Source organism: Mastigoproctus giganteus, chromosome 7 (assembly GCF_048544385.1).
Source record: "Mastigoproctus giganteus isolate SK-2022 chromosome 7, ASM4854438v1, whole genome shotgun sequence".
NCBI classification, from domain to species: Eukaryota; Metazoa; Arthropoda; class Arachnida; order Uropygi; family Thelyphonidae; genus Mastigoproctus; species Mastigoproctus giganteus.
This window is the reverse complement of record NC_143581.1, coordinates 208,535,231-208,548,384: the sequence shown is the minus strand read 5'-3', so window position 1 is coordinate 208,548,384 and position 13,154 is coordinate 208,535,231. Positions and strand designations below refer to the sequence as shown.

Genomic DNA, 13,154 nt, shown 5'->3' with positions numbered 1-13,154 from the left:
AAGAAGCTTTCTAAAATTGATTACAGATTTGAACAGGTTTTTAATTCATTTTTGCATCTGAATGTCAGACCTAGTGAAAACTAGCATTAAAAATATTCACATGCATTGGTAATGGAGGATCAAATAATTGGAGTCCCATTTATTTTCAAACACACACAACTTACTGTTATTAAAGAAAAAATCATGAAACCCAAGCTGTTTTAATTATTTATTTAGTTATTATTTTACCATCAGAAAGAGAAAATGCTGTAAGTAAATATGTATCTGCAACTATTATCACTGTAAAAATGTGTTCACAGAGCCAATTTCCATATTTATGAGAGAAAAGTCCATAATCACTATCTAAATTGGGGAGGGGGGGGGCTACACCTCTCCCTGTGAATGGCTAACTACAACTGAAAATGCTTTTGTAAAATTCCTCTAGTCTATAATGGGTTAAATACAGACCTTTCCAAATGAATGGCAATTATTGATATTTATGTGACATGTATTAATATTAGCAATAATTGTTTCATATGAACAAGACTGATATGAAACTTGATTTACAAGGCCTGTAGAATTCTGCAAATTGAATATTTTGTATACATTTGCATATTAATGAAAAGACATCTTACCTTAACATAAAATATGAGAATCCTCTTTAATAAGACTTTAAATCAGTAATTTAAGAGACTTCCACATCTAAGTAATATTTTTATAATCAAAATATCAATATAAAGTGAATAGTTTTTGCTGTTTTAGTTTGTTTTTCTTTTATCAGTTATTTTTGTTAATTACATAAATGTCTCGATATATTTCTATAGCGAGAACGCAGCGTTAGTCGCCTTAGATCTGAGATGAAAGTACTAGGAGTAACAATGGAAAAGTCTGTGGTAAGATTTGAATATTATCTTTTCTTTTTTTTTTTTTTTTTAAGTCACTAAGATAGAAATCTTTGAGTACAGAATTTCATGGAATTTCAGAATAATTTAAAAGAGAGTATTTAAAATGAACCCTAATATCAACCTGTATGCTCACAAATGAGTCCAAAACACTGCACCTGCACTACCATATTTGCATTGTCCCAACAGCAACAGTTGCCTCTCACAGATTACCTTCAATGCTGACCAAGGATCTGAAATCTATTTTACTTTAAAGCTTTAGTCTGGCTATTAACTGCTTGAGGATCAAATATCTTAACAACAGCTAGTGATAAGGACTGTGCATTCAGAAACTTTGGAGAGATTGAAATTTTGTCATTGGGGAAGATGTTCTTACCCTCTGTTGTCATTATTGCATTTTATATAGTATGTCCCAAGACCATTTCAATATGTATGCCGAGTATGCTTTCTTTTATTATTCAGGAGGTTAGAGGAAGTGTCGCAGTAGGTGGATGACTGACATCACAACAGTAACTCACATTTCATCCTATGTTTTTAACTGATGATTACATCCTTGTGCTCTGGAACTGCAATAAGGATTGCTATAATAAACACAATCTTGTTAACTTCCATTTTTGGCTAATTCATACACATAGCTAGGGATGGTGTGGAAGTTTTTTTTTTTTTATGAGAACCCCAAACACAAGCGTTATTAGAACCTATAGTACTTAGTGCCGTGCATGGGTTGGAGGTTGAGAAGACAAAAGAAGATATTTGTTGACATTAGACTTGAACTTCTGTAGACTAATTTTCAGGAAATACATATGAAGGAAGGTTGTTCCAGAAAACGGCAGTTGAATGAATAAACAAGGAAGATGGAAAGTTGGTTGTGTGAGTTTGAAGTTGGACAGTAAATGGATGTTGGCTGGTGATGGCACATGTTCGGACTGTTTTGAAAGAGAGAGCAGGAATTATAGGAGACAATTCAATTCAGAAGAACAGTGCCCGTGGAAGTATCTGTAGAAAAGGCATGCAGCAGAAACAGTACATCTGTGAGATAGCGAGTGGAGAGACTCTGGAGTCATTAATTAACCTAACTGCCCTCTTCTGAATGGAATCTAGAAGCCTGAGAGAGGTTTTGGGGGCACCACCCCAGATGTGGGAACAATATTCCATGGTAGGGCAGATTTGCAATTTGTACAGAGTGAACAGCTGTTTGGAAGAAATGTAATGCCAAGAGCAAAAGAGAAAACCAAATTTTTTAAAAGCAGAGGAAGCAATATTTGTAATGTGCTTGTGCTAAGAGAAATTAGAAGTCAGGGTAATCCCCAAAAGAGATATGTCATCTTGCCTAGAAATCAGAGTGTCACCAAAGATAACCATAGGAGCAGAAGAATCCTTTTTGCAAGATATAAGACAGCACTAAATTTTAGAAGGATTGAAATCAACTAAGTTGTCTTTGCTCCACTGGAGAATTACCTGGAGATCGACATTTAAGGAATTGGTAGCAGATATTCGAGAAGTTGAAGCTGATTGGGCAGGGCAAGGTTTCTCAAACTGGAAAGTGAATTGCAATGTGCTATCATCAGCAAAACTATGGATAGGATTTCCGTAATGGAAAAAGGTCATTAATATATGAGAGGAAAAGAGTGGGGGGAAAAATTGAACCTTGGGGGACACCAGCATTAGTGGAGAAGTTAGAAGACAGAGAACCATCTACCATCACCCTCAGTAAGCAGTCAGAGAGAAAACTGGATAACCAATTACAAAAAACAGTTGACAAACCATAAAATGAAAGCTTGTTTAGGAGACCTTTATACCAAACATGATCAAAAGCCTTTCAGATGTCAAGAGCAACTGCTTGTGTTTCCCCGACCTTTTCCATTGAATTTGTCCATAAATGGGTAACATAAGCCAGAATATCACCAGTGGATCACTAAGGGAATCCATACTGGTGATCATTGATCAGACGGAAGGTTTCTGGGTAGTTTAAGAGTTGGTGGTTAATTGATTTCTCCATTACTTTAGAAAGAGTAGAAGTAATTGCAATGGGAAGATAATTGGGTGGGAGGGATTTGTCACCCTTTTTAGGAACTGGCTGGATATGAGCAAATTTCCAAGTAGAAGGAAAAACACCTTTGGAATAAGAAAGTGAAAAAAGACAGCAAAGAACAGAAGTAAGTTCAGGAGCACAGGTTTTGAGAACAAGTGGAGAAATACCATCAGGTCCTGGAGCTTTCTTAGCATCATGATTCGCCAAAATCCTTCTGACATCCTTTTGACCGAAGACAACAGGATGCATTGAATGGAGCATGCTGGGAATGGTGGGAAGTGTTTTACCAAGATCATTAATACATGGGTTGGAAGAAAAATGGGATGCTAGCAGGTCAGCTTTATCCTTGGCTGAAGTGACAATAGAACCATCTGGTTTTGACAGAGGTGGGAGCAGAGATGGGCAAAACTTTCAGCCAGTAGCTTTGGCAAGAGACCAGAATGCTCAGCTACCATTAGGGCAAGAAGAAAGTTTTCTACTCTTAGCCTGTTCAAAATCTAGTTTGGACTAATTAATAACTGCTTTACAATTGTTGCAAGTTCTGGTGTAGGCAGAAAATGAAACTGAAGAATTGGAAACAAACCAATTATGATATGCAGCATTCTTCTCCTGAACAGCCTTAGCACATTTATTGGAAAATCAAGTTTAGATAAAGGACGAGATTTTTAAGGTGGAATGCGGAATAAAGGATTCCATTCCTACTAGAATAATTTCACTGACACGATCTGAGCAAATGTTGACATCAGAAGTTTTGAAACAATAATCCGACCACGGAAAAGAAACCTCGCAGGTCACCCCATTTTGCATTCTTGTAATGCCAAACAAAATGAGGTTGGGAATAGCCTTGAGATAAAGGCTCCATTGGAGAAGAAACAATCACCAAGTTGTGATCTGAGGTGCCTAAAGAACCATTCACTTCGACCATATACTTAGAAGGGTTGTTTGTGAGAAAAAGATCAAGCATGTTGACTGTATGGTTAGGATTGCCCAGTATTCTAGGTAAATGAACAATCTGTGTGAGGTCATTAGTAATTGCAAAAGTCTCAGCATCTCGACCAGCTGGGTCTGTGTGACTAGAAAACGGAAGCCAGCTGGAGTTGTGAACATTAAAATCACCAAGGAAAATTACCTCTGTTAGGAAAGTTGGACTGGAGAAAGTAAAGCTGCAAAGAGAGGAAGTCAAAGAGTTCCAAGTGATTAATGGAATTGGGAAAACAGTAAAGACAACAGATGGATTTGACAGAATGAGGTAGAGAGATTTTAAGCCAGGGAAGATTGAAAAGAGGAGATTCCAAATTACCTAGTCTCTGACTGGGAATATCTGAATGGACATATGCACAAGCACCACCTTTGCGGCAAAAGGAATCATACAGCGAATAATTTGGGGCAACTGAGATGAGCAGTGGTTCAATCAACCGATAACTGAGATTCTGTCAGAAAAGGTACATGGGGTTTGGCAGACTGTAAGTGGAAATGGACATCATTGAAATTAGAACTGAGACCACATATATTTGTGAAATGAACTAGGAAGTGTTTGGGAAGTTTAGATCTTTTTTCAGGTAGGTTTGCTCTATTAGTTTGACAATTCATGGTGTATTCAATAGTAAGAAAAGGTGGTGGGGGGGACATACTGTATGAAGTAATGAAATTTTTGGATATGGCGTACACATGGTAAGAATATACCCAGACCCTTGACATAACGTGTCCTCGACAATGGCCCCCGCATACACACTACTTGGACTCCTTCGAGTCACTATCTGGTAGAGTAGAGGCAGCAATGTTATACACTAGCTGATCCAGAAGCTTCCTAGAGAGTTATCAATAGGTTCGGTCCGTTGTACTAACTAGTGGCCCCCCTGCAAACACCGTTTTAGAGCTGTGCCCTCAATGTAAGGAAGTTTGGATCTTGCCGTGTTGTTCATCATAACCTCAAAAGACATCAGTCATACTGCAAGATGGGGGAGGGTTGACCGGAACTTAGCTGTGGAGACTAAACATGGGTTCCACCACTTCATGCCTCCAGTAAGCAAAGTGGTGGTGTTGCACCGGTTGATGAGAGTTGTCTGGTAACACAGAGGGGCGTCATTCCTCCATGTGGTGTGGGCACCACACCTCAACCCCTGCTTATGTTGGTTCACACCTGTGTGGTTACCCACAGTGCGCTTGCACATGGGGGTTATACCCAGAATTACTAACAGTCCCACCATTGTGAAGGTGCAAGCAGAGGATTTGGCTGGCACATTACATTACATTTTAACCTCCATTCGCCGAATCCGCTACCGAGGCCGTAGCCTATCCGCGGTAATGTCAGAGAATGGGATTTTTCCTAACTTTTAGAATTCAATTTTGTTAATAAATAAATAAATAATAACCGAACAATAAACAATTCCTATCTGGCCACTTAGCCTCATGCAAGGATAATCAACTTTGATTTTCTATCCATTGATCCTAATTGGATGAGTTGACATCCCTGCCACTTGGAGGCGTGCCACTACTACCCAGCAATCTAAATCTTCTTTTAAAGACTTCCGAAACGTACTTATTAAAATAAGTAAATAACCTTTTATCAGTGAACATAACATGGAGTCTCTCTTTCTCCAGATAGCCAATTGATAGTTCCAATTCCATTCTCAAGTCAACATAATAATTGCAGTCAAGCATAACATGCTCAGATGTTTCAAGCTCTCCACATTTACACAACCCATTTTCTTTAAGTCCAAGCTGAAAGAGTCTTAATGCCAATCCATGTCCAGTTAACAAAAACGTAGAACAAAGACCAAACTGTTGCCACAACTTTCTTTTAACATCAATTATATTAATTCTCGGCAAAAACATAAAGGTCTGTCGTCCTTTTTCAGATGTTTCCCATTCCATTTGCCATCTAATTTTAACTTCTTCTAAAACTCTGTTCTTTTCATTTTTAACATCTGCTCTTGTATAAATTTTTCCTGGTTCTGGACAAGTTCTTATTCTTACTATTGTCTTCCTGATGTTTCGCTTAGTAAGATATCCAACTCCAGCTATTAATACTACATACTGGACTGGCAACCTACCTGATATTACCTGCAAGGCCTCTGTGGACACCGTCCGACATGCCCGAGTAATCCCTAGTAATGCAAATCTTTGTGCTTGTACTAGGTGTTTTTGAATAACCTTATTCCCAATCCTATGAACCCAAGCCCCGGCAGCATAACACATTATAGGTGAAAATAAACAATCATATAACAGATTGAGGCCTCTACCTTTTATACCCCAATCTCTTCTAATCACCCTCCGGAGCTTGGCATATAAGGTTTTAATTTTAACTTTTAAATACTTAACGTGTTCTGTAAAGAACAAACGTTCTTCAATCATTAAGCCTAAATATTTTGTTACTTGTGCATATCGAACGGCACTCCCCATCAGCCGTACAGTAGGAGCTCTATTCATGCTTAGTCTTCCCTTGAGCAACATCTGAACCGTCTTTTCCTTTGAGACCTGCAATTTATGTTTCCTTGTCCATATTTCTAATGTTCTCAAAGCTTCTTCTGCTTTGCTTTCTATGGAAGATCTGGAATTTCCCTGAACCATCACTACCAGATCGTCAGCATAAGCTATCTTTGTGACACCAGGCATTTCTTCATTTAAATATTCATCAAAGACCATGTTCCACGCAAAGGGGCCAATCACCGAGCCTTGTGGACATCCTTTATTAACTTTCCTAGTTATCTCTGTATATCTTGTTTTAACTACTACTTCCCTATTGGAAAAGTAGCTTCTAAATACATTATATAATTTTGTTGTACATACTTCTTTAATTCTAGACATGATGCCTCCCCAGCATAAGTGGTCAAAAGCACCCTTAAAATCAATAAATACACCCAAACAATACCGTTCCTCACTGTCCTCCACCGCTTGAAGCAATCTATATACCGCATCTTCAGTTGATGAGTCTTTCTTAAAACCATATTGGTTTTGTGATGACATATTTCTTGAATCATACCTCATCATAAGACGGTTCATACATAGTCTTTCATATATCTTGCCCAAAACAGAGAGGAGGGCAATTGGACGATATGTACTAGTTTCATTAAGCATACGATCTATTCCTTTTATAAGTAATTTTATCTGTGCTTTCTTCCACTCATCCGGAAAGGCACCCTCTTCTAAGCATCGATTATACAGATTTAAATATAATTCTGGAGCCATTTGAAAAGATCTTTTCATAACCAAAACTTCTATTTTATCTAGGCCCGGCGATTTACCATCCTTCGCCTGGCCCATGGCCGTTGTCAACTCTTCTAACGTAAACTGTTCTTCTGGTGTCACAACAATATTTTGACCATCTATTTCTAATTCACTGACTTCTTCATTTTCATCTGGAAAGAGATCGTCCAATATCCTGTTCACTGATTCTTCCCAAGTTAAAGTTTGACTATTTTCATTGCCAATAGTGCTCATTATTTCCGATAGGCTTCTTTTATTAGTTAATAATTTAAAAATAGAATTCCATGGATCCCTAGATCCTTGTTTGCTCACATATTCCCTCCACTTATTCTGTTTAGCTTTACAGATAGCTGTAACATATTCTTTACGACAAGCTTTATACATATTTTTATACACCTCACACAAATCTAAATCTCCAATTCTTCTTACAGCCTGGAACTTTCTTCTTAAACGAAAAGTCTCTCTCCTTTTTTCAGATAATTCAGTACTCCACCAGAATACTGGCCTATTAACCTTATACCTTTTCTTCATACTACTAGAACATGCATCATTTAAAATAACAGTTAATTGTTTAACATAATCATTTGATGTCAGGCCCACCCAATTTATTTCATTAATTCTACTCAAAAACACCTGCTCAAACTTGGGCCACCTTGCAGTTTTATCCATAAATCTATCAATATCATTCAATATTCTCACTGAATCATTTATAACACAGGAGAAAGAGATGCTATTATGATCACTAGTAGTATGATGTTCTATCACTTTCCAATTTCTAATATTATCCACAATAGAGGTAGACGCCAAAGTTAAATCAATATATGACTGTCCATGTACCGTGGAATAAGTAGGAGCATGTCCTGTCACATTTAACACCTCCATACCTGAGGCAGCAATGAATTCCTCCAGCATCACTCCTCTTTCATTGGATACATCACTACCCCACAATGGAGAACAAGCATTAGAATCCAAGGCAACCACTACATTACAAGAGCCAACTAATTCATATAATTTATCTAAATACTTTATATGTTGTTCCATTCCTTCTGATGGCTGGCAATATACTGTAACAACATACAACTTGCCACATTTCCCTATAATTTCACAACAAACGTGTTTCTCATCACACAGTGATAACACTTGTGTTACAACCACTTCAGGATCTCTAATTACTATGGCCGTCATTGGATTATCACCTTTAGAAACAATTCTATATCTAATAGGATAACCTGCTACTTTACCTTTAATTACATATGGCTCCTGCAAGAGGGCCACCGAGAAATCTTCACATTCCATTATATGATTTATTTGCAATGCAACTGCCTTAGCTCTTTGTGCATTTAGTTGTAAAATTTTAATATACTTATCCATAATTAATTTTTCTTTTATGAATGTCTAAGGCCCTTTGATACTCAATACACTTTTTATCCACGGCAGCATGAGCAGTCTCTTCATTCTTCCCTTTACAATTACAACACTCAGGCTGTTTCCCTCTATTTGGACAATCTTTAAACAAATGTTCTTTGGAACAGTGACCACATCGCATCTCTCTCCTACAATACTTTGCAACATGGCCAAAAGCAAGGCATTTATAACATTGAGTAATTGAATATATCTCTTTAAATTTGTAGGCCATCCATCTCACAAATAATCTTACTCTATCCTTAACATTATTCCATAATATAGGAGATAACTGTAAAATCCAGTTATTCAACTGTGTATTCCTATTGTTATAAAATCCAGTTATTCAACTGTGTATTTGGCTGGCACAGACCGCCCAAATTAGGTGCACTTGACTTGAGTGTCACCTGAATATCAGTTCCATCAGCGTTTTAGACTCCCAGGTTGCTAGCACAGCTTGTCTGGCATGTCTGTGATGGCCTCATGCCTATACAGCTATTTTTCATAGCTGCTTGAAGTGTAAGAATGGGTGGATGTTGATTGAGCTTTAAATTTTACTTCAAGCTAGGCAAAAGTGTAACTGAAATTCATAACCTGACATCGCACCCATGTTATGAATTTCATAGTTGTCATAGCTTTACGTGTTCATGCATGTTTTAATGATATTTTCACTTTTGTGATAAAAGGAGAACAACTGAAGTTGTTCCCAAGAATTCATTTTTCAAAAACAGTTTATGGCAATTTATAGTTAATATTGAGTTTTGTGCATCGGGAAAGTGATTCTCAACTCTACAATGATGCATCACCACACAAAGCAGTTCCTATATGTTTGTTTTCAGCATAAAAGCAAAATTGTTTTTCCACATGCACTGTGTTCATCAGTTTTGATCTTAATGGACTTTTTTTTTTTTTTTTGCATGGCTCATGAGCAATGACTCATGAGCTCATGAGTCATTGCTATATTGGCATTCTGGCCATTAAAATAGCCATGACAGAGCTAATAGGAGGTGCAATGTGGCCTAAGTAGCCCTTGCACCGGAAAACACCACAACAACATTACAGAGCTAATGATGAGTGTTCCAGAAAGTACTTTCCATAACTGCCTCTTTGACCTTCAGAAATGCTTGCGACAATGTATCAGTAAGGTGGCAACCTTCTAATAATCAAAAGTTTTTATTTATGAGAGCTAAAGACAGAAAAAATATTCCCCCCCCCCCACAACACCAGGGTTAAAATAATTAAAAAGGAATGTAACAGTTCTGCCCATCTTGCATGAATTTTTATTACTTTGTATTGTGTTTTAATGCAGTCAGTCCTGGTTAAGACATAAATTGGATATGTTGAAATACTGAAGTTAAAGCATAATAATGAAAATTTCAGTTTTTCTGACTTTAATATACTATTTTTCCTTTATTGTGCAAGTATAGTTTTTAGTGTCTAGCATTATTCAATGTGCTAGGCTTTATTACACTTTAATGAGGTCAAAAATGCAGTTTTATCATAAAGGCAGTAAAATTTGAAAGTCCCCCCCCACACACACACACACACACAAACGACTACTAAGCTTTCTATAATTTTAGGTACACCATGTAGATGCAGCTGCTGAAGGTAGGAGGCGTCTTCCAGTAAAGAGAAAAAGAGAAGATAGTGAAGGATTCATACGTAGCAGTTCAAAACTACCTCGAGATATGTCAGGTGTTCGTGATGTCAAGGTATGTATTGAATCGATTTTTATAGAATAACTGCAAGGTTGAATTTAGATTTAATGTAATACAAAGCAAAGTCAAAAACAATTGCTTTGAGTTTGTTTTGTGTTTTTTTTTTTTTTTTTTTACATTTATTAAGTAAACTTTCCACAGATGACTTGGGTAGCCTTATTCTACAGATGGAACACCTCTTACAAAGCACTATTTCATTTATTTTTAAAACATTATTGTTATTATTAAGTTCTCTGCCCTGACAGATTTGTGAAAGTCAGAACCCTGTCTGTAGCCCTCCCCTTTGGCCCACAGTAGCTGTCTTTCTCTCTCGAGTCATCCAACATCCAGTTCTCCTTCTTCCTCTCAGTTTCTTGCCCATTACCTTCCCTTTAATTGTATCTCCTAAACTCACTTCTTTCAGTACATGTCCAGTCAAATTTTATTTTCTTTTTCTTATAGCCTTTATCATATTTTGATTTTCTCCTGCTCTTCTCAATACTTCCTAGTTTCTGACCCTTTCTGTCCATTTCATTCTATCAAAAATTGCACATGTGTATAAATTCAAACAAAATGCGAAGCAGTTTATTAGAAGGGTAGGTATGCTTAATATGTGAATTTATGTGAAAACTTTTAAAAAGAACTAGAATCTGACATTCTCCCAGAAAATGGATAACAAGATTACTTTCATTGGAAGTACTTCCAGTCCTCTTAAATATATTTACAAGGATGATTTGAGCTAGCCATGATTCTAGAGTATTGCACCTAAGTACACTGTAAGTACATTGCAAGATGGAGCATGTACACTGCCATAAAAAATTGTAAACTCCTCTGGCCACTGGTGTACTAATTATAAATGGAAATTTATGTTTGTTTATGTACAGTTGTTTATATTAGTCCAAACCTCTAGGATTTCTTTTCTCCAGTCCCTGCCATACTACTTTTCTCAAAAGCATAAACATACTCTTTAGTCCTTTCCTTCAGAGTTATCATTCTGTCAAAATCTCTGTGTGGATTTTACTTTTAAAAAAATGGGTTGATTTTTCAATGAACAATGTATTATTTATCACATAGGGTATACGTTATGCAAAATTCGTACAAATACAGCCACTCCCCAATTAAAGTAAGAGTTGCATTTCGCGGAATGCTACGGAGTCCTTGGAGTCCTCCAAGAAGTCCTGATTTATCCCCACTTGATTTTTGTTTGTGGGCATACCTCAAGAGCCGTGTTTACTCCAATAATCCAACAAGGGAGCGATTAAAAGAAAATATCCACCACAAAATCGCAAGCATTCCGCTGGCAATGTGTCAGCACGTTTGATGGTTTGGGTTTGGTTTGAAGAGTGTCGTTGCCGTGAGAGACGTCATCTTGATGATCTGATTTTTAGAAAATAATTTTCCATTGAGTGTTTAATACATATTTTTTTCATTATGATGTTTTCAAAAGTGCAATTCAGTCAATTCCCCAAGAGAAATGTACCGACTGTGTGGTACTAAACTCAGGGAAGTGGAAAGTGAAAAAGACCTGGGGTTAATTGTACAGTCAAACATGAAGTTCGCTGAGCAGTGCAGACGGGCTGCCAGGGCAGGTCATGGAGTTTTGTCAAAGAGATATAGGAATTTTGCTAGCAAGTACGGGGAGGTGATTATCCCGTTGTACAAGGCAATGGTCAGGCCACACCTTGAGTACTGTATAGAGGTCTGGAGGCCTCATTTTAGGAAGGATGTAGAGTTGCTAGAATGAGTACAAAGAAAGGCAACAAGATTGGTGAGGGGAACAAAGAGGTGCTCTTACCAAGAAAAGCTTGAGTTCTGCAAATTGCAGTGCCTGGAGAGTAGGTACCTGCAAGGTGATCTGGTTGAGGTGTATAAGGTCTTGAATGGGTTGAGCAAGCTGAATGCTGATGAGATTCTTTCTCAGATTAAGAACCTGAGGGGGCATAGATTCAAATTGAGCAAAGACAATTGTAGAATAGATGTGCAGAAATTTGCCTTTAGCCAGTGGGTGGTTGATTGGTGGAACAGACTTCCATCTTTTGTTGCAGAAGTTGATGGCCTAAATAAATTTAAGGCTGAGCTGGACAGGCATTTGGAATGAATGGAGGGGTGAAATGGAAAGGGTTTTTTTTTTTTTTGGCCTATGCTGCATAAGCTTGCTTTCTTGCATCGTATGCCTCTACTAATGCTAATTTTGGGACACCCTGGTAACTATGTAAAGTTTCTTGTCTAACTTCATTGTAACCAAGTACACAGTTGTTTAAACTTTAATTTTTACATATCTTTCATTTAAGGTTTTTTCCTACTTTAAAGTATAAAAAAAGAACTTGTTCCCTATACAAATGTTAAATAGCAGTTTCATTGTAGTAATTATTCTCACTGTTAATTTCACTGTATAATTCTTTTCTTCGTGTCTGTAAATTTCAGATGAGAAAGAAAGTTAAGACTCTTGCTAAGAAATCGCAAAAGAAATTCAACCTTCAAGCACGTAAAGGTGAAGCAGATCGAAAGATTTTAAATATGAAACCAAGACATCTGTTAACAGGAAAGAGAGGAATTGGAAAGGCATCCAGGCGGTAACCAGCAATTACACTGCTTGTTAATACTGTAAAAAGTAAAATAAAGTTATGTTATTTTAAAATAATTGTAATTGCAATTTTGAATATATATATAATAATTATTGCACAAGAGTTAGATTATGCAATAACCCTAACCAAAATAAAGAAATATACCTCCAGAGCAAAAGTTGCAGAAACTAAAGGAAATTGATCCATTGATTCCAAAAATACCAAAATTGTGTCTGTATCACATCTCCATTGAAAGCTATAAACTGAAATCTTAGCAACTAATTTCAACCAATTTCAGATATCACACAGTAATAAATATGCTCTCTTAAAAATGAGTCTTACTCATTATAAAATACTTTAATCAAACAAATTA

The 13,154-nt window shown here is 36.9% G+C and overlaps 1 protein-coding gene across 1 annotated transcript in view; it reads left to right on the top strand.

Annotated features, from left to right (window-relative positions):
• Positions 1–12,913, top strand: part of Non1 (nucleolar GTP-binding protein 1) — a 119,508-nt gene extending 106,595 nt beyond the window's left edge. The window contains exons 16-18 of the mRNA XM_090378094.1: positions 804–872; positions 10,101–10,232; positions 12,642–12,913. Of these exons, the coding sequence (XP_090234220.1) occupies positions 804–872; positions 10,101–10,232; positions 12,642–12,794 (354 nt within the window). The 3' untranslated portion in view covers positions 12,795–12,913. The remainder of the gene's footprint in view (positions 1–803; positions 873–10,100; positions 10,233–12,641) is intronic.
• The last annotated feature ends 241 nt before the right edge of the window (positions 12,914–13,154 follow it).